The 24512-nt window shown below is 57.4% G+C and overlaps 11 protein-coding genes across 11 annotated transcripts; 6 read left to right on the top strand and 5 right to left on the bottom strand.

Moving 5' to 3' along the window:
* Nucleotides 1-1177: 1177 nt before the first annotated feature.
* MKK02DRAFT_21925 (putative endoplasmic oxidoreductin 1 precursor) lies at nucleotides 1178-3137 on the top strand (the record flags this gene model as incomplete). The annotated part of the gene is made up of 8 exons (XM_053086484.1): nucleotides 1178-1306; nucleotides 1340-1594; nucleotides 1623-1689; nucleotides 1721-1954; nucleotides 1986-2350; nucleotides 2382-2536; nucleotides 2764-2963; nucleotides 2995-3137. 8 exons carry the CDS (start codon nucleotides 1178-1180, stop codon nucleotides 3135-3137), a joined length of 1548 nt encoding a protein of 515 aa, XP_052948645.1.
* Nucleotides 3138-3306: 169 nt separating this feature from the next.
* MKK02DRAFT_41894 (uncharacterized protein) lies at nucleotides 3307-3983 on the top strand (the record flags this gene model as incomplete). The annotated part of the gene is made up of 3 exons (XM_053091752.1): nucleotides 3307-3468; nucleotides 3501-3854; nucleotides 3888-3983. The coding sequence occupies 3 exons, from the start codon at nucleotides 3307-3309 to the stop codon at nucleotides 3981-3983; spliced, it is 612 nt and encodes a 203-aa protein (XP_052948644.1).
* Nucleotides 3984-4054: 71 nt separating this feature from the next.
* Nucleotides 4055-5130, bottom strand: MKK02DRAFT_41893 (uncharacterized protein; the record flags this gene model as incomplete). Its single annotated transcript, XM_053091751.1, has 3 exons — nucleotides 4055-4180; nucleotides 4218-4957; nucleotides 4992-5130. 3 exons carry the CDS (start codon nucleotides 5128-5130, stop codon nucleotides 4055-4057), a joined length of 1005 nt encoding a protein of 334 aa, XP_052948643.1.
* Nucleotides 5131-5320: 190 nt separating this feature from the next.
* Nucleotides 5321-6138, top strand: MKK02DRAFT_41892 (4'-phosphopantetheinyl transferase superfamily; the record flags this gene model as incomplete). The annotated part of the gene is made up of 4 exons (XM_053091750.1): nucleotides 5321-5365; nucleotides 5400-5481; nucleotides 5515-5768; nucleotides 5800-6138. 4 exons carry the CDS (start codon nucleotides 5321-5323, stop codon nucleotides 6136-6138), a joined length of 720 nt encoding a protein of 239 aa, XP_052948642.1.
* Nucleotides 6139-6146: 8 nt separating this feature from the next.
* Nucleotides 6147-10015, bottom strand: MKK02DRAFT_35793 (CPSF A subunit region-domain-containing protein; the record flags this gene model as incomplete). The annotated part of the gene is made up of 12 exons (XM_053089267.1): nucleotides 6147-6300; nucleotides 6331-6665; nucleotides 6697-6975; nucleotides 7006-7292; nucleotides 7324-7588; nucleotides 7620-8001; nucleotides 8033-8454; nucleotides 8485-8860; nucleotides 8891-9421; nucleotides 9453-9745; nucleotides 9777-9965; nucleotides 9998-10015. The coding sequence occupies 12 exons, from the start codon at nucleotides 10013-10015 to the stop codon at nucleotides 6147-6149; spliced, it is 3531 nt and encodes a 1176-aa protein (XP_052948641.1).
* Nucleotides 10016-10473: 458 nt separating this feature from the next.
* MKK02DRAFT_41890 (chaperonin 10-like protein) lies at nucleotides 10474-11840 on the bottom strand (the record flags this gene model as incomplete). Its single annotated transcript, XM_053091749.1, has 7 exons — nucleotides 10474-10548; nucleotides 10581-10790; nucleotides 10816-10853; nucleotides 10885-11062; nucleotides 11095-11411; nucleotides 11444-11607; nucleotides 11698-11840. 7 exons carry the CDS (start codon nucleotides 11838-11840, stop codon nucleotides 10474-10476), a joined length of 1125 nt encoding a protein of 374 aa, XP_052948640.1.
* A 270-nt stretch (nucleotides 11841-12110) lies between these two features.
* MKK02DRAFT_41889 (uncharacterized protein) lies at nucleotides 12111-15168 on the top strand (the record flags this gene model as incomplete). The annotated part of the gene is made up of 8 exons (XM_053091748.1): nucleotides 12111-12457; nucleotides 12490-12924; nucleotides 12957-13092; nucleotides 13124-13293; nucleotides 13325-13636; nucleotides 13668-14092; nucleotides 14124-15030; nucleotides 15078-15168. The coding sequence occupies 8 exons, from the start codon at nucleotides 12111-12113 to the stop codon at nucleotides 15166-15168; spliced, it is 2823 nt and encodes a 940-aa protein (XP_052948639.1).
* A 196-nt stretch (nucleotides 15169-15364) lies between these two features.
* Nucleotides 15365-17640, top strand: MKK02DRAFT_41888 (uncharacterized protein; the record flags this gene model as incomplete). Its single annotated transcript, XM_053091747.1, has 6 exons — nucleotides 15365-16597; nucleotides 16633-16836; nucleotides 16869-17054; nucleotides 17089-17310; nucleotides 17359-17579; nucleotides 17616-17640. The coding sequence occupies 6 exons, from the start codon at nucleotides 15365-15367 to the stop codon at nucleotides 17638-17640; spliced, it is 2091 nt and encodes a 696-aa protein (XP_052948638.1).
* An 852-nt stretch (nucleotides 17641-18492) lies between these two features.
* On the bottom strand, nucleotides 18493-18802 carry MKK02DRAFT_41887 (uncharacterized protein; the record flags this gene model as incomplete). Its single annotated transcript, XM_053091746.1, has 2 exons — nucleotides 18493-18629; nucleotides 18721-18802. 2 exons carry the CDS (start codon nucleotides 18800-18802, stop codon nucleotides 18493-18495), a joined length of 219 nt encoding a protein of 72 aa, XP_052948637.1.
* Nucleotides 18803-20158: 1356 nt separating this feature from the next.
* On the bottom strand, nucleotides 20159-20969 carry MKK02DRAFT_41886 (uncharacterized protein; the record flags this gene model as incomplete). Its single annotated transcript, XM_053091745.1, has 4 exons — nucleotides 20159-20278; nucleotides 20339-20463; nucleotides 20532-20592; nucleotides 20646-20969. 4 exons carry the CDS (start codon nucleotides 20967-20969, stop codon nucleotides 20159-20161), a joined length of 630 nt encoding a protein of 209 aa, XP_052948636.1.
* Nucleotides 20970-21715: 746 nt separating this feature from the next.
* On the top strand, nucleotides 21716-24165 carry MKK02DRAFT_41884 (THO complex subunit 1 transcription elongation factor-domain-containing protein; the record flags this gene model as incomplete). Its single annotated transcript, XM_053091744.1, has 8 exons — nucleotides 21716-21994; nucleotides 22053-22167; nucleotides 22214-22341; nucleotides 22386-23306; nucleotides 23352-23554; nucleotides 23606-23720; nucleotides 23767-24069; nucleotides 24124-24165. 8 exons carry the CDS (start codon nucleotides 21716-21718, stop codon nucleotides 24163-24165), a joined length of 2106 nt encoding a protein of 701 aa, XP_052948635.1.
* Between the last annotated feature and the right edge of the window lie 347 nt (nucleotides 24166-24512).

Raw genomic sequence — 24512 nt, 5'->3', positions numbered from 1 at the left:
CTTTTCAGCAAGAGAGGCTGTGCAGATTTTAAAGGACCGACAAGCTGGAACATTCGAGTCGAGCTGTGTCACGCTCTGGAACGCACCAGAGCTGCAATCCTTTCAGATTTGCTATCTTCGATTCCTTTCATTCCCTACACTGCTCTGTAGGGCGTTTGAGTAGCAACGGGGTATATAATCAGCTGTTCACCGCCTTATTATCGGTACACAACTCCCATCTAAACACCAGAGTAGACCCAATCACCCAGTCCCACTGTGCTGACTGATCACAGACTACCAATCGATTGAACCGCCTCATCACATACAGATCACCAACATACATCTTACGATGGCCAGTCACACAAGCGACGTCCCCTACATCCAGACAGATCCCTCATCTGACCACGACGTGTCTGGGTCCTTCACATCATGCCAATCTACTGCAGGAACGAAGAGGAAGACTTATGCAGACAGCTCCAGGCGCTGCAAGGCCAGGGATTCCTGGCTCGAGAACCCTGCACAAAAGCGAAGCCCGATCTCACAACTCGCTTCATCCTTCTCCATCCTCCAGGACCACCTCGACAACACTACAGGCATTGATCCCTCATCCCCCTCTCACCGATCCGACTACGGCAGCCTGTACAACGACACAAATCGCATTCTGACCAACTGGAAGCGCTCAGGTCTGTTCGATCCCCCAACCGCCACAGAGCCCACCGCCACCCCTGTCTCTATCTCGCAGGCGTATTCCAACCTGTCTTCTGCTATCGGGAGTAAGCCTTTCACCGATGAATCTTTCGCCACGGCTGCGGATCGGAGCTCTTACATGAATGCTGTGGAAGATTACAGGTCTGCTTATACTTCCTACAGAGCATCAAAGTCGGGGAAGAGCTCCAGGCGTGGGAGATCCCAGTCAAAGGCGTCGACGGGCAAGAGCACTGGGACGACCGTGAAGGGGAGGCGGGGTGATTTGAGACTAGGCCAGGGATCTGTTAGCTTCTGAATATATCCGAAAGCTCAGCCTCATGTAGAACAGGTGTGCCTTTCAGACCTGAAGAGCTTTGCTACCTGCTGCGAGCAGTGCCACCTTCCGCCACTCAACCGCCACCTTCACATTCCACGCACGGACCTGCTATGACGCTGTCAAGGTGTAAACGTGGAATTCGTCTCATCTCTAGCTTGTTGTTGTACATCTACCATGCTGCTCTCCCAGCTCATCATCCGCCTCGGTATAGCCGCTGCTGTAGCCCCAGCATTGGGCTTCCAGTCCCTAGACAGCAAGCGCGCGAAAAACGTCCTCGAACCGAAGCGCGAGGGCTACTGCTCGGTGAGTCAGCGACGCCCTTCAAGCTGATACCAGCCCTCTGGACCGATCGAGTCGACGCATTGCCTATATGAGACAGTAGAAACGCTCAATGCGGACCTCTACCCCGCTCTGAATCGTCTCGTCCACTACCCCTTCTTTCGACATTACAAGGTGGACCTGTTCAGGGAATGTCCATTCTGGCGGGAAAATGGATTCTGTATGAATCGGGATTGCGGAGTCATGGCTGCGGATGAGGCGGATATACCAGAGAAATGGAGAGCCAAGGCACTGGGAGAGATTCGATCAGGGGTGAGTCCAATCAAGGCGGAGCTGATAGCAGGACGAGTCGAGCTGTTATTTCCGGGATCAGGACTTTTGCTATATCGAGGATGATACCACGCAAGGTGGGTCAATGTCCAAACGGAGCTAATGTAGATGGGGAATATATTGATCTTTCGCTGAACCCGGAACGCTTCACGGGGTACGCTGGAGATTCCGCACACCAGGTCTGGCGGGCGATCTATGAGGAGAACTGTTTTGGGCTGTCCGAGGCGGGCGCGGCTGCTGCTCCTATCGGGTTCAGCAAGCTCAGCGAGGGGTGGGGAACAGAGATGGTCAAGCAGGACGAAGAGTGCGAGGAGAAGAGGGTGTACTATCGGATCATATCTGGTGAGTTTTCCCAAGGCATATCGCTAATCAGGCCTCCATGCGTCCATCTCACTGCATATATGTCAGGAATATCTCGATCAGGCGACGGGCGAGTGGTCGCCCAACCTGCAGTGCTTTGTGTCCCGACTCGGCGCGCATCCCGAGCGATTGTCTAATGTCTACTTCAACGCGCTGCTTCTTATGCGAGCCGTGGCGAGAGCGGCTCCGTATCTCGAGCAATACGACATTTCGGTAGCCCCTCCTTCAAGGATACAGGAGTCGGACCGCACAAAGGAACTACGCAAGGGCGATGAGGAGGCGAAGCGGTCCCTGGCGGACGTGATCAGGCTGGCAGGTGGGAAGGGCGTCGAGCGTGGCTTTGACGAAGCGGACTTTTTCAACGGTGCAGATGCTATGGTGAGTTTTGTCCTGGCCTAGCTGACAACAGATCCTCAAGGACCAGTTCAAGAACCACTTCCGGAATGTGTCCCGCATCATGGACTGTGTCGGCTGCGACAAGTGCAGGCTATGGGGGAAGCTGCAGGTGTCCGGGCTGGGGACGGCACTCAAGATTCTTTTTGAGCTGGACGAGAAGGCCCTAAAGTGAGTCAGCGAGTCAATGAGGTGGATGGGGAAGACTGGTGGCTGGGAAGGAGTGGAGGCGAGGGGAAAAGAGGAGGGTGAGCCTGAAACACATGTCGCTCCCGGATGGAAAAGAGATGACTGGGAAAGCGAGAAAGAGAGGGCGAGGCAAACCAGGAAAGGGATGAGACATCGCCCTGGATCCCAACTCGGTCCCCAATTTCGGGCTTGGGCTAAGCTGATTCCAGCCCCAAAATCAACCCCGACCTGCTCCAGCGGTCCGAGGTCGTCGCGCTCTTCAACACCCTACACCGAACGAGCGAATCCCTCGCGGCGGTGGAGCAATTCAGGCAGATGTACAAGGATACCCAGGACGCCGAGGCAGCAGCGGCAAAGGTGCGAGCAGAGCAAAAGCCCAAGCCAAAGAAGAAGCGCAAGGTGAGTACGCGTCTGACCCAGCTGACCCCAGTCTGCCAAAGCGCCAATTTCAGCGACCGGAATCTTGATCTCCGCTTTTGAAGCATTGCGGCGGAACTGTAAAGGCTGCTTGGAGCTATGCTGGCGGTCCATCTCACAGGGGCGGCTGCGCGTCTTGAAGGTTGTGCGGAGAATAGAGCTTTAGATTAAGGTTTTCCACGTGTTGCCACAGGGACGCGTTGTTGACGTGTTTGACTTTGACTTTAGCGCTTTTCATTTTACCCTGTGTTGTTGTCATCCCCATCTATACTATACATTGTTCATACGTTCATACGTCCAACCCACTCTCTTTACACCCACGCTACACGCACAAGATGATCTTCGCCTTCCTCTCCCTCCTCACCGTCGCCGCCGCGATCCGCGTCACGTCCCCCTCCTCGTCGACCGTTTGGGCCAGCGGCACGTCCGCTCAGACCATCACCTGGGAGGCGGTCAGCTCTGATCCTACCAGCTTCACCATCCAGCTCGTCAACCAAGTGAGTCTCTTGTGTCGCTCCGCTGACATCAGGCCGGCTTCCTCTCCAACTCCCCCGTCACCATCAAAGAGAGCCAGTCCAGCTCCACCGGCAGCTCCAACTCGGCCAGCATTACCTACCCGGGCGGAACCTGGCCCGTCGGGACCGCGTTCCAGATCAACCTCGTCACGTCAACCATGTCCAACCAGGCCATCCTCGCTCAGTCCAACCAGTTCAACATTACCAACTCTGGCGCGGCGGCGGTTGCGTCGAGCTCTACCGGAATGGCGCCCACCACCGTGTCGTATGCGAGCGCGTTCGCGACCGTGTCGGCCCCGTCATCAGTGGTGACTGTGACGAGCACCTCTGGCTCTGCTGGAGACGCGTCGGGAGGCATTCCCAACTCTGTGAGTTTGAAGTGTGAGCAGCACTGACGACAGGCCGCCAGCTCCCGCTCCGCCGGCGAGAAACCCGCTCCCTCCGCCTTCATCTCCCTCCTCCTGGCCGCCGCCGCGGCGTTCGGCATCCTCGCTTGATCCTTGACGGACAATGTATCTATTGGACTCGCAAAAGGCTATACATCGCGTGAGATCTACCTAACTACTGATCATTTGCAACTGAATAGGACCTCCCCGTTTTCGGGGTATTGAACGTGCCCGTCTTTGGGCGCTTGGATGATAAAGATCCGATCGGCGGCCTGGACCACGTTACCGTTTTTCAGGTACGCTGTGCACTGATACGTCAGCCCTGTGATCTTGCGTGTTACTTACTTTCTCTGTGATCTCGGCTCCCCCGGGCGGCTTGTATTTGACGGTCCACTCAATGGGTTTGGTGTTAGTAGCCAGACCAATCTGACCCTTGATGTTTGGGCCGGTCCACTCAACAGGCTTGGTCGCAGGCGCTTCTGTAAAGTCGGTGACGGTGACGTATGGCCCGATTGCCAGCCACACGCGTGGGGGGAAGGCAGACGCAGAAGCGACGGCAGCTGAGGACGACGATGACGGAGTAGCACTGGAGGAGCTCGGCGCACCCGCGTTAGCGGCTGGGCTGGAGGAAGAGCTCGGCGCAGCCCCGTTAGCGGCTGGGCTGGAGGAAGAGCTCGGCGCAGCCCCGTTGGCGGGCGGGCTGGAGGAGGAGCTCGGCGCAGCCCCGTTAGCGGCTGGGCTGGAGGAAGAGCTCGGCGCAGCCCCGTTGGGCGGGCTGGAGGAGGAGCTCGGCGCAGCCCCGTTAGCGGCTGGGCTGGAGGAAGAGCTCGGCGCACCAGCATTGGCGGGTAGGCTGGAAGAGGAGCTCGGCGCCCCACCGGGCGCCCCACCGTTGGCAGCGTTGGCGGGTAGGCTAGAGGAGGAGCTCGGTGCACCAGCGTTGGCGGGTGGGAGGGAGGAACTTGAGGTTGGGGCAGCGGCGTTCCCGGCTGGCGGCGAGGAGCTGGAGGATGTAGTCGAGCTAGAAGATATGACATTGGCGAGCGCAGGGAGCTGTACCGAGGTCGAGCTAGACGCAGTGCTGGCTGCTGGTCAGTGGATGCCGGTTGGGCTACTCACAAGCTGGGGCGCCATTGCACACCGTCTGTGTAATCGTCATCGTCACTGTGGACACTGTGGCCCCCGCTGGATCTTGCAAGTTTCGAGCGACAATCCGCGCGAGGCCCAAGATGAGAGCCGAGTATGCAGTTACGAGCATTTTTGCTGTCAAGGTACTTTCTGTAGATGGGGACCAGCCTGGGACCTGCCCTGATACCACCGACCACTGCCCAGCTCTGCTCGGACTACCACATCCTTCCATGCCCAACTTGTAACATGCACCATCTTGTCGATCCTTTCCGCCCCACCCGACGCGTTTCATCACCCCCTTTACGCGTCGCACCTCTCCTATGAAACTCCTCGCTTTCCGCCTCCCGGATGAGATACCACTGGAGGTATGTCCCTGCCAGGTCGAGCTGATACGATCAGGATTATGAAGCACTCCTGAACCTCCTGGAAGAGGGGGAACGACCTCGGGTTCAGCGGTTTCGGATCGTCGAGGATCGACTCCGTACGTTGCTTTGTGGACAGATCTGACGCGCAGGATCACTACTCGCACGACTGGCGGCACGGTACTACCTCCTCACGCAGGGCTTGATCAAGCGGGATGAACGTCCGACGTTCCGTTCGGGGCCCAAGGGCAAACCCTACCTGGTCACCCCCGCTCTCGACCTCGGGTTCAATATCTCGCATGAGGGCAAGTGGGTCTTGCTCGGTGTGGGCAAGGGAGAGGTAGGGGTGGACGTGATGGATCCCCCGCAAGATCCGGAAGAGATCAAAGAGGCGTTGATATCTCAGGTATGTCAGGTCAAAAGGCTGGCTGATGTAGATGACTGTGCCGGAACGACTCGCGCTGGCGGTGCCGCTCACCCCGCACGAGCTGCGATGGGCCTTGACCACCCTATGGACACTCAAGGAGGGATACACCAAGGCGATAGGCGAGGGCGTGGGCTTCGGGCTGGAGCGCATCAATGTCGTCTTTGATGGCCTTCAGGCGGTGAGGGTAGAAGTGGACGGGCGGGATATCGCGGATGATGGGTGGAACTTTCGCTTGGGCCGTATCGGAGAAGGCATGGAGTCGGGGTATGCGGTGTACTGGAAAGAAACAGACTGGGAGGGTGTAGACATTGTACAATGGTCACAGTTGATATCAGTCTTTGATGGCTAAAATATACACTAGTGCAGTCCCGCTACAGCTTCCAGCAACCTCGAGACGTCTCCCCGATCCGCTGCCTCATTGGACCCCTTGACCACCTTTTGCACCCGCTCATGCACATTCGAGCCAGCCAGTACCTTGTCTTGCTCCTCGCTATCCAAGAATATTTGTACGCTACATCAGCCAAGCCAAAAACGAACTCACAAGTCGCCATCGACAAAACCGGCCGTCTCCCTCTTGATGAGCTCCGATCCGCCTCGCCGCCAATCTTTCCACTCGATCCCTGGACCCTTCATCAGACGCGCCATGTTCCGCTGCAGATCATCCATCGTCTTGGCGGCCGAAGGTGTGAGCTCGCCAATCATCCCCAATCTACCATCGGCAGTCGCGTAGAGGAGATCCGGGTTGATGACGTCCAGTGCGGATGTAGGCGGTGCGAGCGAGCCATGACGGAATCGCACCACGTCCTCGTGCAGCCCGAACGAAGCAGCCGTTTCGATCTCCTGCTTGAAGCGGAAGGTAAGGAGATTCGAGTGGCCCTGGGATCAGCTCAGTCTTGGGTTCACTCACGTCAGACACGACAACTCCCGCTCCACCATCCCTGACCCCCTCCATCCCCAGCACACAGTGCGTGGCCATATCCCGCTGATCCCCAAAGATCTCCCCACTGCCCTCATCCACGTCCAGCACAAAGATACTGCGCATTCCATCCCCGACGACGAGGCGGTCCTCTGGGTGCTCGCTGGTCCGAGGAGCGACACTGAGGTGCTGCGCGATGAACGCGGAGGAGAAGGCCGAGAGCTCGACAAGAGTGGCCATGGGTCCAGGAGTGAGGCGATTGATAGAGATCTATATCAGCCGTGTCTAGCGCAGACTCACTCTGCTAGCTGCAGCGACCGCCAGGAAACCATGAATGACCTTGAGGTCGTGTACCGGCCCGTTCGTCTTGAGTAAAGTAATCATGTTGACCTCGGGCGTTGGCTCGATGATCATCACTCGCCCGTCCTTGGCGGTCACGCGATACTCGTTGTCCAAGACCGCATCTTCAAAGTCGGCCTCGGACGAGAAGATGGCAGTACCGACAGCGAGGTAGGATCGGCCGAGAAGCACAACCGGTTGAAGGGTGGTGATGACTTCGCGCTCGAATAGTTCCATGTTGCCGATGACTGTTATCAGCTCAGCTTTAGTATGACTTACCTCTCATCGTCACAGGATCCCTCAGCTCCAGAACTCCCGCCTGATATATCTCTCCCGTCCCGCTGCTCATGGACCGAGTGACGCAACCAGCAGCCAAGACCCCCTCGAGGTGCGCCAACTTGGTCACCGACTTTTCCTTCAAATCGAGCGTCTGCACCGAGAGCTTCTTGAGCGAGTTGACCTTGGTAATGACCAGACCGATGCTTGTAGCGAGCACAAGAGCCTGTCCCTGAGCAGTCTTGACGGATGTCGCGGCTGTCACATCCTAAAGTCAGCTCTGCCTCGAGATGGCTCACCTTTCTGCTGACCGCCGAAAAGTCCACCCTGTCCTTGGACCCAAAGAGAACACTCATCCGCTCCGTCAATCCCACCGCGAGAATCTGTTCCTCCCCTTCCCAGCCCTGCACGGGATGTAGCTCGAGCGGCCGGGTCCCAAGACTTGACACCTTTCGTGATTTGACAGTAAGGCCGTCGAGATCGTACACGACCAGCGAGCCATCGCTGAGTCCAGCGAGGAGCTTGGTATGGAATGTGAGGGAGTTGGCGTGATAGTCGTTGACGATAGTGGTGGGTGTGGAGAGGTCCGACAGAGAGTAGAGGAGGATCTCGTTTGTCCATGTTCCGATAGCTAGGGTCGTGGAGGTGATCGCAAGCGATGCGGCAGAGGCGTTGATCGTACTGATGTCAGCTACGCAGAAGCAGGACTCACCCTAACTCCTTGATCCCATTTGTTAACACTACCACTTGGGATGCCACAGCAACAGCGACGTGTCCCCCTCCAATCGCGGCGGTGACGACGCCCGACGCCGGCCAGGATGCCTGGCTCCCGCTCGCAAGGTCCGACCAGACGTCCACGCCGCCCTCCTTGACAGTAACGAGCTTGTCCCCGATCATTCCTGCGGCTATCGTCGACGTGGACGCAAGCGCAGCGCACAGCTCCACTTCGGCCGGTTCCAGCGTGATCATGGCCGTCGACGATGTCGTCGAGAGCAATATCCGCTCGCCCAGTGTCCACATCCGCTGAACATCGGTGACCCCCTCAATGACCATCGTATCCTCCATACCGACACCACTCCGAACGATCCGAAGCGAATTGCTCGTAGCTGCTCCTGAAGCGACAATGAGATGAGACTACATCAGCTCGGTCATACCCAAACTCACCACTGCCCCGCTCTCATCCGAGACGACCGTAAAGTCCTTGACTGGCGCCAGGTTCATCCACCTCTCAATAACCTCTAGTGATCCCTGTACCTGCTCCACCTCGGGCTCAGCGTCCCGTTTTGGTTGTATCTTGCTCGAGGATCCAGGTTGAAGACGGACGAGCTGATGATCGCCTGCGGTAGAGGTGATGAAGATGTGATTGGGCGAGAAGGGAGTAAGGGATGATGGTGGCGAGATAAGGCCGAGGTCCAAGATCTGTACCCGCGTCGACTCAAGGATACCCTCGCCGTGTTCCCATCCTATCGCCGTAGCTCGTCCATTGTCGTCCCCGATAAGAACGCTGGCGCCGCGCTCATCACTCCGTAAGACCGTCGCACTACATCAGCTCAGCCAGGCTCCAACTCACGCCAACACCGTCCCGAACCCCTGCCGTATCCTAAACACAGGCTTCATCTCCCACTTCTCGTCACTCTTGCTCGTGCTCGACTTGCGCCGCTTTCCTTGTCCACCACCAATCATCTCATTCTGCGGGGACCGCTTTGCCGAGGCGCGCGGGCTGATCGATGGACCCGAAGCGACTGACGAGCGCCGTCGAGCTGGAGGCGCAGCGACGAGGGTGATGGAGTAGAGGACAGAGTACTCGTCCCCCATGATCAACGCCATCCTGTTCTTTCCTGGCACAGGGAGTATGCGCCGCGCGGCTGGGCAGGAGAAGGGAATATCGGAAAAGTCGGTATTGGCGTCAACCGCCTCTCCGGAGGGCGAGGCGACATCGATAGGGCTCGACATATCGGTAAAGGAGTGCGAAGTTGGCGAGAGGAGACGAGTCTGCATCTGGAGAGACTGGCCGGGGGTGAGGTAGAGGAAGCTTGCGAGTGGACCGGAGGGTAGAGGTTGAGGGAGGAATGCGATGGAAAGGAGGTTATGTTCTCGGACACTAGGGTCAGCTTGCCCAGATGGACACTCACTTGATGTTATAGTTGTCCTTGAATACAAGCTTGCCGTCCGTCGCGACGCTCTTCCGGCGCCCCTTCTCCTTCTCCACCTCCATCTCGATACAGCTCAAGACGCCCACCCAAAGGCTGACCAAAGCGGTCGATTCGTGCGCAATCACCGAGGTGAAGAATTCTGCGCGGCGGAGTGACGGAGTGGGAGGAACCAGAGCCATCGTTGAGGTGACTGCGAGGGCCCCGCTAAAGGTGAGGAGGAGCAGCCGAGCGGAAGGCGGGGAGAGAAGGACGAGGATGTGAGGTCGAGCGCCCTGATTTCAGCTACGTCAGATCGCGGCTCACCTTGACGTCTACAATCTCTACGCTGATGATATTGCCCCAGACCTGGATCGATCCCTTCTGGACCAGCCCCGAAGCCTCCACATCCCAGACCTCGACCCGATCGGGCTTGGCTAGGAGGAGCGACTGCGATCCCGGCGAGGTGAACCCCGGGACGAGCTTCGAGTCGACGATGGACGTCGGTTGTAATGCCTATCATCAGATATGCCCTCATCAGCACCTACCGAGGCGATATAGAGCATCTTGGGGGATAGGCAGGGGTATGTATGGAGTCATCGACCAATGCATGCTCCCTATCGCTGACAGTGCCTCGGCTACCGGTCCTTACGATATCGGCGATCTCCGAGCCTACTTGACGGCTTGCCGGTTCAAGCCAAGCCTCCGCTCTGGGTAGCGATGCAGAGGTTCCGCTGCAGCACATGTGATGGTACCAGACGATAGACACGCCTCTGATCGAGTGTACCGTACAGAAATGGGGCGAATCTAACCAGAGGAAGGCCAGGTATCCTGTTTCAAAGTTAGGGGTCGAAGGTCCCCTGTTACTAGTCCGCTGCCTTGTCCTTCACTAGACTACCGCCTAATCGCCTGTCCTTATTGCTCACCGCTAGAAGAGCGACATATGAAGTCGCATGATAGTCTTCTGAGATCAAATCTCTACCCAGATCAAAGCGCCATCACCCAGTCGTAGTCTCGCGCTCGCCTACTTGCTGACCTCCACCACGACCTTGCCCCTTGCCCTCCCGCTCTCGATCCGCGTGAACGCAGCCGGTGCATCCTGCCATCAGCTCCAATCATCCCCGAACCTACCTTGTACGCGTGCACCGAGTCGATCTGGACCTCCTTTGCGGTCTTCATAAATTCGGCTATAGTCTCAAACATGGCCTTTGACGGGGACAGCATGATGCAGGCGTATCGCCTGCTAGCGAGCGCACTTCTCCCCGGGAGCCACGATGGAAGATAGTCATTAAGTCTTCCTCGTAGCTGCCTGATGGCTTGCGAAGGGTAGTAGTACTGCTGCTAGCGAGGTCAAGGGTGAGCTTACATTGGTGATTGCGCCCCCCATCGCATCTCTGCCGGTTTCTGTCGTCAGCCCAGTCGTCGCACTACTTACTATCTCCGACGATCGTCACGTAGATGCCCAATTGAGGGGCTACCGGATCGTTCAGGATCAAGTGGTCCAGATGTGGGATGAGATCCGTTCCGCCCACACAGTCCAATACGACGGCGTACGGGGCGTACTGCGAGTGCAGTGCTCTCTGCGCAACGTGCTCCTGGGTGTAGTCGATCACCTAAGATGAGCTTTGCTAAAAGCCAAACTCACCTCGTCCGCGCCGAGCTTCTTGACAAAGTCGGTATTCTTGCCGCTGCAAGTAGTGACCACCTTGAGCCCCATTTTCTTGGCGAGCTGGATACCCATGCTCCCGGTCCCGCTGCTCCCGCCGAGGATGAGGACACTCCTTCGTCCCACATCAGCAGGATGAGGATTGAACGCAAGGCGACCGTAGTTGATCAGAGCAGTGTAGACGGTCCCGTATGCCAATGGGAGGGCGGCAGCGTCCGTCCAGGACAGCCCTTCTGGCTTTTTGACGAAAGGAGCTGCTGCGGAGACCGCGACGTACTCTTGGAGAGAGCCGTTGCCTATCGTCAGCACCGCCAGATCATAAACTCACCGGTCATATTCGGAATCATGCCAAAGACCTCATCGCCGGCTGAGTGGTCCTTCACACCGGCCCCGACAGAGTGTATGATACCCGAAAAGTCCCAGCAGGGAACGAACGGCGTGCCCATGGGAGGTGCACCCATGAAGTTGAGAAGAACATCAGGAGATTGAGCACTAGATATCAGAAATGGCTCACGTAAACCATACTCGGCTCCTTCACGCTGTAGCCTTGCTTGTAGTAGCCGAAGTAGATAATATGCTCACATCTGATTCTCCACCGGATTGAGAGCGGCCGCCTTGACTTTCACGACTACCTCGTCCGCTTTTGGGTTTGGGATCGGCTTGGATACCTGCTTGATGGTCGTACTGAGCCGACCGCGGGTGGTATATTGCCATGCTGTGGACATTGTGCTTGACTGAGATGGACGCAGAGGGGAGATGCTTTTCGCTGACACAGGTCACCGCAAGTGGAGCGTGGAGCCCCGCCTCCACCTCCGGGTGGGGTATGTGAAGTGGGGCGAATCACGTGGCGCCCAAAGCGGCAACCCAAAAAGCTTCCGCTCGTCAACAGCGCATTCAGCAACCCTGTACTCGCTGTAGCTGTGTATGAGCATAGCATCTACACATCTCGTACCTACTATCGCCCATAGTCTTCCCATAACAGGTAGACGCGCAAAATGTCCAGCGCCAATAATGCCGCGCCGACTGCGCCCTTGAATCTCGCTCAGGCGTCTACATCCGCCTCAGCTTCCGCCTCCACCTCTGCCAAAAAGCGCAAGGCGTCCCCCCCGCTCGTTCGCCTCGCCTCGGTCGGCGCCGACCACACGGACGATGACAGTCAGTCCGTCACGTCTCGGATGAATCGGGACCGCGAGAGCAAGCGGACACGCGTTCACTTCTCCTGTGTTGAATGCCACAGGCGTAAGCAGAAGTGCGACCGGAAGGAGCCGTGTAGCCAGTGTGTGGCCCGGCGGGTACCGCAGCTGTGTCGGCCCTTCCTCAACGGTCAAGAAGATCCTAGCGCGTAAGTTTGGCTATTGGTGGAGCTGAGGATAGCGCGGATGTCCAGAGTCGCCTCAGCTCTATTGAGAGCTTACTATCCCGCCTGGTCTCGTCCCTCCCGGCCACTACCTCGGCGCAGCCCTCCTCCCCGGCGGACCTCTCGGCCCTGCTCCAAGGCTCCGGGGAGGACATGTTCCATCCCGCGTCCGAGATGAAGGACAAGGAGATGCCGCTCAAGCCTCCACCGTCCGGGCAGTTCCCCGCGGGTCAGGCGTATACGAATACCACCGGAAGATCAGGGTACGGTTGGGGATTGCGGGAAGGGCGCATGATCAATCTGTCTCTTGACGATAATACGGATCTTCAGGATGTTCTGACGACGCTCAAGGAGAGTGGGATTAGCAAAGGTCATCTAGAGTGGTTGATTGCGGGCGTGCCGGGGCGGCGGATGGCGGATGGACTCATCGACCTATACTTTAAGGATATAGAGTGAGTCTTGACCTAAACTCGGCTGATGACAGCTGGACGCGGTACAAGATCGACAAGCCATCCTTCCTCAAGCGATACGAGGTGTTCTTTGACTCTATCGGCCGGAACCCAACCAATCCCAAGGTGGACGGGGACACCCTCCGCTGGTTGCCTTTAATGTTCATAGTCGTGAGTCGAGACAAAGATAACGCTTACCCAGCTCGCGATCACCGCTCTGTCTGCACCACATGAGCTCGTACCGTCTGCCGATCAGGCGGCATGGTCTCGACGTTTCTATGGTTCCGCTCGGTCTTCTCTGGAATACGCCAAAGCTCTGCAAAGAGACAACCTCGACGTTCTGTTTGCGGGACTCCTAGCTTCGCGGTACATGTGAGTCTAGATATGGCGGTACTGATCCCAGGCTGCTCACTCGTCGCCCCGCAGAAGGATCTACACCCCTCACCACCGCCTTTCAACTCGGCCTGTACCGTGACGGCTCCATCCTGAACATCACCGATAAGCGGGATGTCGAGGTGCGGCGTCGGGCATGGGCCATGCTATATCATCTCGACCGCACGATCTCGCTTCTCGTCGGCCGGCCCGCTAGCATCTCGGACGCACATACGGATACCCGCATGCCCGCCAATCTCGAGGACGAAGAGCTGGAAGGAGACTTTGATCCCGCAGGTCATCCTCTCACTGTTCCTACCGTCTACACCTACGTCATCCTCAGGTGAGTCCTACGCTGGCTTTGCTGACTCCAGACACAAACTAGCGGAAATCATGGGCCGGATCGCCTACCATACCTTTGCCATCCAACTCCCCGACTACCAGACCGTGCTTGAACTCGACAAGGAGTTGCTCGCTTGGCGAGAAACCCTTCCTCCCTTCTTCCGAATGACGAAGCCCGACCTCCAATTCGACAAAGACCACTCGTACCTCTTCGTCCAGCGCCACTTGCTCGCATGCGAGTGGTTCTACACCCGTATCACCCTGAACCGGCCATACCTCCTTCGTCGAAAACCCCAAGACTCGCGCTACGCCTACTCAAAAGATGCCGCTATCGAGTCTGCGACAGCGGATCTGCTGAGTCGGCGATCCTTCATCATGGAGAAGGGGAATTTGATCGTCAATAGTGGAGGATACAGGGTGCTGAACTCGTACATGGTCTTGGGCGTGACGATCAAACGTGAGTCCTTTCTAGGCTGGGCTGATGATAGTCGACCCAGAGTCATCTCAGGCGGATAAGCTACGCCGATTACTCAACGTCGTCTCCGGTCGTGCGCCAGATGCGAACGGCCGAGTCTCGGAACCGCTCGTCAAGGAGGAACTGGCCATCGTCGAGTTCCTCACCGCCAAAACCAACATCGCGCCCAATTCCAACTCTCTGCCGAAAGAGACCCCCGTCGACCTCCTGCTCGGTCTCGCCAAGACCCGCTCGGGCCGTCGGGCGGCCGAGGAGGAACGGCGGCAGCTCCGGCAGCAAGCGGCTCGGGAGGTGCAGGAGCAGTCTGCGCAGGCAAAGGGAGGAATGTCGAGCAGTCCGTGGGGGTACAAGCCGCCCTCCATGCCCGGCTTGGATGTACAGCAGCCATTCAGCATGTCTGGGCAGCGGCGGGATGGGCCACGTCCCCTCCAACCTCCACCGACGAAACGGGGCAATCCCCAGACCAGCTGGTCCCCGGACTATAACAACAATACCGGCATGGCCATGCCCCAGCAACAACAAGCTACATCGCAACAGCAATCACAACAACAGCGCTTCGACCCCTCTCCCGAAAACCTCTTCCCCTCTCCCACTCAACACCCCAACTTCAACCTCGACTCCCTCACCGCTTCCACCTCAAGCAACAACTACCAGCTCTCCCCCTACCAAAACATGCTTCCACTCGCTTCGCCCCAAAATGGCTCCCTCACCCTATCCGGCTCGGATCCTTTCGCCGCTGGCAGTCTGGAGCAATTTTTCGCGGACAACATCTCTGGCGGAGGGGGAAACCAATCGGGCGGACCGCAGTTTGGGAATGCGATGTTGGATCAGTTTGATTTTACGAATCTGGGGCTGGATTTGGAGAATGGGCCGGTGGATGGAGGGTTCAATCCGTTTGCGCTGCCGCAGACTGAAGAGGGGTGAGTTATGCTCTCGTTCGAGATAGGGGGGTTAGGCTGATCGACAGGGCACCGAGCGAGCTCAGTGCGGATGACGAAACGCAGTTCTTGAACTACATCTTGACCAAGTTTGCGAATAGCCAACCGGAGGTGCAGTAGGCGAGAACGAAAAGAGGTTCGATCTAGCGAGGTGGATCAGAGTATGTATCTGGCTTCTCGTAGCCTAGCACAGAGGAACGCGGATGTACGCTTGGGGTCAGGATCAATCGGAAAAAGGTTTTTCGTCGAGGAATGAGGAGAGATTTTCCGCCAGCCAACAGGTTGCGATCTTGCCTTCACCTTCCCCGTCTACATCATGGCTTACTCTGACACGGAAGAGAAATACCCTGTCGATATGCCAGAAGATCCTGGACCTGGCCTGCGCGGATCTCGCGATTCATCAACACAGCACGGTGCAGCAATGGCATCGTCCCCGCCTCGGTCCGATAGCGAGTTATCCTCCGCACCGTCCTCTTCTCCTTCGCCCAAGCTCTCGGTTCAGTCTTTCTTCGAGGCTGAGGACGAGAAAGAGGGGGAGAATGAGGAGTGTGGCAGGATGGAGGTTGATGGGAAAAGGGTGGGCCCTGGAGAAGACCGGCGGATGAGAGGAGGGGCCGGTGCACTTCGGCTCGGATTGCCAGGGCCGGGACCGTCTCGCGAGAGGACCGTGAAGGTTGAGGTGGGAGTTGAGGATGTCAAAGGGGAGCAGAGTACGGAAATCGTTCAACCTCGACCTCGACCCATCCTTCGCGCGAGACCATTCCGCGAGCTCGTCGTCCTCATACCCCTCAGGTCCCGGCATCGCGCGCCTCCTGCTCAAATCCCTCCATCCAACGGCGAAACTTCCAAACGTGAACCGGCACAATCCCCTCCTGTCGACGTCAAGCCGGATGTACAAGCATTGTCCCTCGCGGCACGCGCCCAGCGGCGGCACGGAGGGGGAGAAATAGAAACGGTGGTCAAGGTCGAGGGGACGACGCATGTCAAGGTGGAGCCAAGGGAGACAAGAGAGCATAATGCTGGTATTGACCTGTCGGGTAATCGTCCAGCTCGCAGGCCTTATGTCCTCCTACCGCGCCGTGCAGCAAATGGCCGCTCAACCTTCCCCATCGACCTTACTGCACCATCCCGCCGAGCAAGAGGTCGGTCTGTCGCAGTCGCCGAGGTGTCATCGGATGACTCGGACTCTACAGGCGGGGAATCGGAGTATTTCGAGTCGGAGGACGAGCCGCCAGTACGGCGTAAACGGTCACGTCAGCTAGTCAGGTCGGTGGACCACTCGTCTGACTCGGAGTCATCGTTGTCAAGCCCCCCAAGCAGTCGGGCCGGGGACTCTCCCGCCGAGCCTAGAGCATCAAGCTGTAGGCGCCGAGCCGAGAGTCCAGCCCCGGCTTCGGACGACGGCGATCCGAGTCGCTGGGCATCCCGGCTGGGCTATCTCCAGCTCAAGTCGAACGCCGAGCTCGTTGCGATCTTTACCAAGGCGGAAGAGAGGCATCAGGAGACGGGGCTATCGTATGAGAAGCTAGGCAAGGAGCTGGCGGAGCAGGTATGTGCGACACAGGTAGACGCGCTAATGTCCAGGACAAGACTTACACGCTCGTCACGTGGAATCACCTCTTTCGATGGTGGCGTCAAAAGGCGGAGCGATTCTCGGACGACCGACAGATTGCGACCAACAGCATGCTCTCCACGCCAGAGATGGACGAGATCCTGCGCAATGCCCATCCGCTCAGCGTAAAATCTGGCGGAAGCTACGAGGACGTCGTTGAGCATGTCCACGCCAAAGTGAGTGTCTGTCAAGCTACGCTGACGGCCAGTACCCATACTACTCGCAGAAGCGGTGGAGTAACCGATATTGCCATTGGAGAAAACATCGAGAAGACTTCTACACGCTACCGCACGATCCACATGTCGACCAGTACTCCGCATTGTTCCCGCCGTACCTGCGCAACATCAAGCGGGGCGAGACGCTGGATACGGTAGCGGCCATTCTCGCTGAAGATGTAGGTCCCAAGTCGTGGTGAAGGCTGACAACAGAACGCTGAGCTCGGACACTCCACCAAAGAGTGGAACCTATACTTCGGTACTTGGCTGCGACTCCATACCGACAAACCAGACCCTAGGTATTTGACTGGAGGTGATGCCCGCGACGCCCGCTACGAGGCCGCCAGAGTCGAGATGGCCAAGCTGTTCAAGCGGGATTATGATTCTAGTGTATTCCTGCACAGATTAGTAGGTGATGAGGTTGCAAAAGCGATGGTACGTCTCTTTCAAGCACCTCTTCCTGAGCGATTGCTGAAATCCTAGCCGAGCCATATGGCATCTACGATCACTCTCATGTACGGCGAATGGCGGAAAGGCCGCAAGTACTTTGCGACGCTCGACAAGGAGCTGCATTTTACTGGGAAAGGGAACACGGATGCTTTGGCGGGGATGGCGACGGCAACGGCGGGAAAGAAGCGAGGGCGGCCTCGAAGGTCCGACAAGACGGGCGAGCGGTCCGGGCGACGGAAAAAGAGGGCTATCAGGTAAGCTCGTATGGAGGAGCTATGCTGATCGATCAGACACGATGATACGGCCGTACGATGAAAATACACTGATCAGACGGTGTCAACGCAGTGCGCGAGGGAGACGGGCTGTGCGGAACGACCAACTCACGCGCCGCAACGTCCAATCGCGAGTCTCGCTATGGGTCCACCCATAGCGAAGGCCATGCCTTCACCAGCGAGCCATCCCAGGACACCCGCGATTGGTCGTGTCCAACCGAGGAAGGTGACGGTTCCACCCTCAAGCCCAGCGATGCATTCGTCAGCAAGTCATCGCCCAGCGCATACGATCCATCCGCACTAGCTACCACGTCTACGCCTGGCCAGTCCTCCGTCATGCCCAGCTCCTACGCCCCGACGGCTGCTTCAGAGTGGTAGGAGATAGAGCAGCGGTATCGGAAAGACGGGGTGCGGACAGTAGGCTGGAGGACCACGAGACAGGAAAGGGCTTAAAACGTTCGAATCGGCTGCATACGACACAGCAACGTACTTGTAAATCAGCTGCATTAGAGTATTTGAGTTGGTATCTGAGCGCTGTCTACTCCCCATGCATTGAGGCTTGCGCTGTCGAGAGAGCAATGATATTCACGCACGCGCATGCCGATCGTGGTGAGCCTACTGGCGAGCACCATCTTGAGCACCATATAGCTCTGCAAATGCCATGGACGCGTACGCGAAGCGAGGCCAGAACGCAAGCTTGAAGACAGACGTCGACTCGTCACGATTGATAGGTATCATTGTATATTGTAGTGTACACTCTACATAGCCTTGTAGCCATTCGCGCTCATAGCATATTTGTCTGGTATACACATGATCTACAAGTTGCCCTTCGCCACCACGAGTTGGCATGCTCCATTCCCACTTGTGCTCTCCTACTGTTTGTCCGCCCTTCCCCTTATTCTCCGGTCTCCTTTACCGGTCCCGCTACCGGTTTTGGCTTCTGGTTTCTCCACCTCTTGATAGCCCATACGGCGAGGACGATCAACGCCGCGGCCCCAAGACCGTAGCCGAAGCCAATCAACTGGGCGAAATCTGGTGACTCAGCGAAGGCACAACTGGAAATGGACACTCGCTTTCCGTCGACCTGCTCCTCCCGACCGCATCATGACCAAGACTTACACACAACGCCTCACCGTCTCGTCCTCCATGCATTTCTCGGCTGCAGCGGTATCGGCGCGCTTGAGGAGTGACATGTCGATGATCATTTTGTAGACTTGAGCGGGAGATGCTTGTCTTTTCAGTGTACGAGTATGTATAGACTGGACTACTTGGCGCCTCACTTGAGCTCTTATATACACCTGCCCAGATCCTAGACATAGGCGTCCAGGGGCGGGTCAGGAGGCTATTAAGGGACCTCTCGCGGGTTGGCTCGGGGATACCCATGTAAGGTCGGCTCAGGCCTGCAGGGGTAAGGTCAATACAAGTCGTCCTCTTTATCTATCCTTTGACATGATGTCCCCTTCGACCCCTGGATTAAGAAAGGTCAGTCTAGGCCGGAGGAGCCGGGATAAGTGAACGACACTGTGCCAATGGCTGGAAACGTCAAGATTGACAGGGCTAATGACGCATATCGTTTTGCGCACTGAATTCAAAGGGAGGAAGCGAGACACCCACGCCGACGACTGGTCGGCATCCCTCACCCAGCAGAAAGCGTGTCAGCCGGAATCAGCAGTCTCTCGGCTCTAACACGCATCAGTAGAGCAGTATAACAGCTTCTCGTGGCCGACCGCTGAGCTATGAGGAAGCTCTGTGATGTCAGCTAAGGCTGCGGTGACTCTCGTGCGCACAGTTCAGCCTGAGTATCAGAGATCAATGCATGGGGATTCTCGCGATTGACACGTGGCGTTCATATGCTTCATGGCTTGTAGTCGGGGGGCCTCATCTGCTCGTCCCCCTTACTCCCCTCTGATGTTGCATCTGCATTCGGCATAACTCCCCGTTCTCCACCAACAACACCGATACTTCCTAGGCCTGAGGTGGTATCCCCCCGTGACCGCCGAGCCAGCCGTATCCGCCGAACAATGAACCAGGTGAGCGCAAGAAGTATGCAAATCACTACCACTACGCCCGCCATGATGATGCCTGTCAGCGCCCCTGAAGTACATTAGCCGATACAGGGAGATGAGTAGACTTTGACCTGCCCTTGCTAATTGAGCTAGTCCAAGACGAAGTTTCTGGACGCGTATCATGAATGACCGGCGGTGGCGAAGAGCCGGGCGGGAATGGGAGTGCTATGTGGTTGTTCATCATGCCATGACTGCTGATATGTGTGAAGAGGGGAGCTTGAGCGTGGATCGATGGAGCTTGAGGAGGATCAGGGGTCGCAGGCGCGCGCCACGGAGAGGTGGAGTCAAAGGATACCTTTCGCGAGTGATCAGTTTGTGAGTATGAGTATGGAACCCAGATGGGCGAGCGGTCTTGCGGCGCCATTCGATGAGAATGTGGAGACTTTTGCCGAGTCTAATGTCCACGAATCGTACATACCATGCTGTCCCGGCTATCCTCCATGCCGCCCCTACTACCCTCCATGCTCTCGACCGACGAGCATGACCCTAGCGCCCTTACTTCATCTTCTCCAGCGGCCTGTTGAATCCTCCCCGACGGTTCATATACTGCCTCCATGTCCTCTCCTTATACACCTGCGCCTTACCCTCGACCACTTGATCAGCTACCTTTTTGTCCTGTACGTCAGCTTTGTCCAGAGTCGCCTTTTCCGGATCGACCCGCAAGATGTAGCTTACTTTGGTGGTACCGAAACCGCCGAACCCCATCATGGCCGCCAAAGCTGGGTCCATGCCCTCTTCTTCATCGTCTGATCCGGCAGCTTTTGTTTCAGGCTCAGGCTCCATTGGCAAGTCGCCTTCTTCTGTCAATCATCAGCTCGGGTCATCAGGTACTGAACGTAGTCAGAGTCAGACATGGAGATAGACTCACCCTCCTGTCTCCTTGCCTCGGCGACTGCAGCTGCTCGCTCCGCCTCTCGCTTTCGTCGTCCCTCCTCGATAGCTCGGCGATCTAGTGGCCGGTCGTAGTCTCCCCCGCTGGGACCATTCGGGCCATTTGGTCCGCCTTGGTAACCTCCATAGCCTCCTCCTCCACCATATCCACCTGGCCCAGAGCCGCCACCATATCCGCCGCCACCTCCGCCGCTATAACCGCCCCGTCCACCGTATCCCCCTCTTCCACCTCCTTGGCCCTGATTGGGGTATCCTCCTCCAGATCCGCCCTGACCCTGATATCCTTCACGCCCGCCCTGAACCTGGTAGCCCCCTCCACCTCCTCCCCGCGGGCCGCTAGGATAACCTCCTTCCCCTCGGGGTCCCAGACCGGACGGGCCTGCTGGGGGTCCTGACCTGGCGGGAGGACCAGCATCGGCGGCTGTCGATCCGCTTCTGCTGGAAGACCGAGGAGCGTCCAGCTCTCGCTGTGTAGGCTTGACGTCTGGATCTAAGTCGGGAAGACCGCCTCGTGAGCTGGGCGGTGGGGCATCGAGGTCGCGTCTGGATGGCTTGACGTCGGACTCAGTGTCCCGCCGAGATGACCCGCCACGGTGTCGGTCCTCGCTCCTGTGGGAGCCGTCGCGGTCGTATCGTCTATCTCTCCGATCTGCCAGATCAGCTTCGCTATTCTGGTTCGCGAGGACTGTACAGAAGGCAACTGACCTCGCTCATCGTATCGGCTTCCTCCATGCCGTTTAGGGATCCTGCTCCTACTCCGCTCCCTCTCCCTTTCTCTATCCCTTCCACCATGCCTCTCTCCCCGTCGCTCATCCCGCTCGCCACCGCCATACCGCCTGTCCTTGCCTCCGTCACGCTCGTACCTCTCATCCCTGTCTCGGCGGTCGTACCTGTCCTCTCTGGACCTATCGCCTCTCTCTCCATCCCGGTCTCGATGATCGGAACCACGTGTATACTCTCGGTCCCCGCTTGAGACGGAGGGCGGTAAAGCTGCGCGACTGGACATGATGTTGTGATATGTATGATAGAGCAAAGGTTGGCTCTGTGCAGAGGTCCTTGTGAGTGGACGGGAGCAAATTTCCGCCCTATTGTTGGCTGCGCCAAAGAGTCATCTCTCCACCTTCTATACATTGTCTATATACACCCATCCGTCCAAATAGGATGGCCTCTACACTGCACCCGCAGCTCCAAGCGGGCCTCAATAGCCTCCTAGGTCCCGGCGCTTTGACCGACCCGGGAACGCTCGATCCCGGCTACGTTTCGAGCTTGACCTCTAAAGTGGAGGCAATCTGGCGGCCTGTATTCGAGGCGTACGGAGACGGCCTGGGATCGGCTTCTAGCTCGACAGCGTCAGCCAACGAGAAGAGGATAGATATGGTCCGGACCGTACTGGAGCTGGTCGGGAAGGACGTGGTCCTGGCGCCGCTTATGGATGGCGAGGTGAGCCCCTCTCATTCCCGCGGCTACCTGTCGCTCCAGACCATGGCTGACTAGCGAGCTGCCTGAGCCGGAGACGAACGATACAGGCGGTCAAGAGGCTTTCCTCGGCGCCTTGAGCTACAGGCTGGACCTCATTCTGACGCTGTATGAGGTTGTCTACGCCAGCATGCCAGGTAGAATCCCCCGCCTTTTGAGGGAGAATCTCGGCTGATCAGGCAGATTCGTTGTCCCTCGAGCCCGGAAAACTCTTCATTCCACTGTTGGAAGAACTTATCGAGCTCTTGTCCGTCGAGATCTGGCGAAATCTCTGGAAGTATATCGAGACCCGCTCGAAACGGTTCACAAAGGTACCTCTCCCTCTTTATCTTTCTCGGACTGGGCTAACCAGTAGGATATGCCAGCATCAAGAGGCAAAGCTCTCCCTCTCCTCCGTACCCTCAACTCCTTTCTCCGCTTCCTACCACGCACTCCTGAAGATCTCGTCTTCCGCGGCCGGATCCACCAATTCGCAAGTAGCGTCATCAGCGTCGCAGACAAGAGCGCCGTCAACCTTCGCGGGGACTATAGCGACATCCAAACAACATGGGGGGCCGAGGAGGAGAAAGACGTGGCAAAGGGGGAAGGCGATGGCGATGTGGAGATGAAGGAGGAGACCGGGAAGAAGGAGGATACCAAGGAGACAAAGACCAGCGAGGAGGAGCCGGACTTTTACTCGACACTCTGGTCGATCCAGCAATACTTTTCGAACCCGTCTACGCTGGACGGTCCGCCTACTGGTTCGCCCCCGGTTTCAGGCTTTGAGCAGTTCAAACAGAAGACGGACTTTCTCCTCCCAAAGCTATTCGAGCAGACGCAAAACGAAAAGGCGACTTCTAGTACCGAATCGTCTACCAGCCCCTCTCAATCGTCGCGGAAACGGAAACGCGAGGACGGCGGCGACCCGACAGACTCCGCTGTTACTGCCGACCCCCTTCCCGCTTCTACCTCCACGTCAGCAAATGCCTTCTTCCATCCTCGGTATCTCACCGGCCGGCGGCTATTCTCGCATGAGCTCGCGGACCCGTCTTTCCGCCGTCAAATCCTCGTCCAGTACACCATCCTCTTCCAGTTCCTCCTCAACCTCACTCCGTCCCTCGTCTCCAAGCAGGCATACACCGGCGGGATCTCCAAGACGTTCGTGCTTGGTCCAGAGGATCAGGAATGGGTGCGAAAGAAAGCAATGGGGATTCGAGAGGAGTTGAGGAAGATGGGGAGGGATGGAAAGACTTTTGAGAGTACGTTGATGAGTGTGATCCATAGGGAGCGGCATTATGTGAGTTTTATCATTTCAGAGTCGGGGTCCAGAGCTGATGAGCAGGCGCAATGGAAGAACGAGGCATGCCCGGAGAGCGTCTTTGACGTTCCACCTATGAAGGAGGACTTCGTCAAGGAGGCTGCGGAAGGCTGGAAACGGCATTGCGAACCGCCGGCGAGGTTCCCGTTCAAGCTGGGGTCAAGACCGTTGACTCTGCTCTGGCGCAATGGGTTTGAGGGGATTGATCAGCTAAAAGGGTGGAAGCGGTACGTTCTGCTGTTTATCCCATTTGGGAGACGCCAAGCTGATATATGTAGGTCAACCACGTTCTACGGGCTCGAAGAGGAGCTGAAGGCTATGGAGGAGGGAATCGAGGACGACAAAGCGATGGGGAGAGAGCAATCCGAGGACGACCAAGCTGCAAGTCAAGAGGTATGTCTTCGTCTCCGCTCTGAAAGAGAGCTAGACTGACTCCCAGCTACGTACCAAAAACACCTGGCGCGGACTACGTCTAGCCTCTCACGTCGGCCTTCGCTTCTTCCAAGCCTGCCGAGAAAAGCGTGACTTGCATACACTTGTCGACGCGATGAAGGCCGAAGAGGAGGGCAAGGGTCTGCGGTCCGCGCCCCGCCCCGGAGGACGGGAGGGCACGGAGGATCGGACGGAGGATGAGGCGACCAAGGAGATGGAGGAGAGTGTCAAGGCGGAGGCGGCTGTGGAGGAGGTTGAGGAGGCGAGGGCCCTGACGCCGCCATTAGAGGACAAGAAGGTGAAGGATGAGGTGAGTCTAGGCTATTGTTCGGGTCCTATGAGAGGGGCAAGTCTGACGGTGCAGAAAGTGGAGGTTGTGGGTGCGGATGTGGAGATGGCGAGCTAGGCGGCGGTTGGGACTGACCGTGTGGATGTATCGAGCTGTTGGACAGGACGTTGGCAGGCGCTGCGCAATAATTCAACACTCACGGCTTCTTGCAGATCCAGACTAGGTCCGAGACCGCTCCACATACTGACGTGACTCATACTCATACTCATACTCATGGGATCCGACCCGACACTCGCATACTCACCAGGCAGGTTCCTTCTTGAAGACGGGGCAAGCGGGATAAATACGATCAGGGCAAGAGCGAGGGGCTTGCGCGATACGAATAGTGATGTCGAGATGAAAGAGTGCCCGGTCCGACATGTGGGGATGGACAGATAGGACCATCGTAGCGAGGAAGCCGGTAA

The sequence above is a fragment of the Dioszegia hungarica genome (assembly GCF_025882075.1).
Source record: "Dioszegia hungarica strain PDD-24b-2 chromosome Unknown MKK02contig_5, whole genome shotgun sequence".
Classification (NCBI taxonomy): domain Eukaryota; kingdom Fungi; phylum Basidiomycota; class Tremellomycetes; order Tremellales; family Bulleribasidiaceae; genus Dioszegia; species Dioszegia hungarica.
This window is presented reverse-complemented; position numbering and strand designations above follow the sequence as displayed.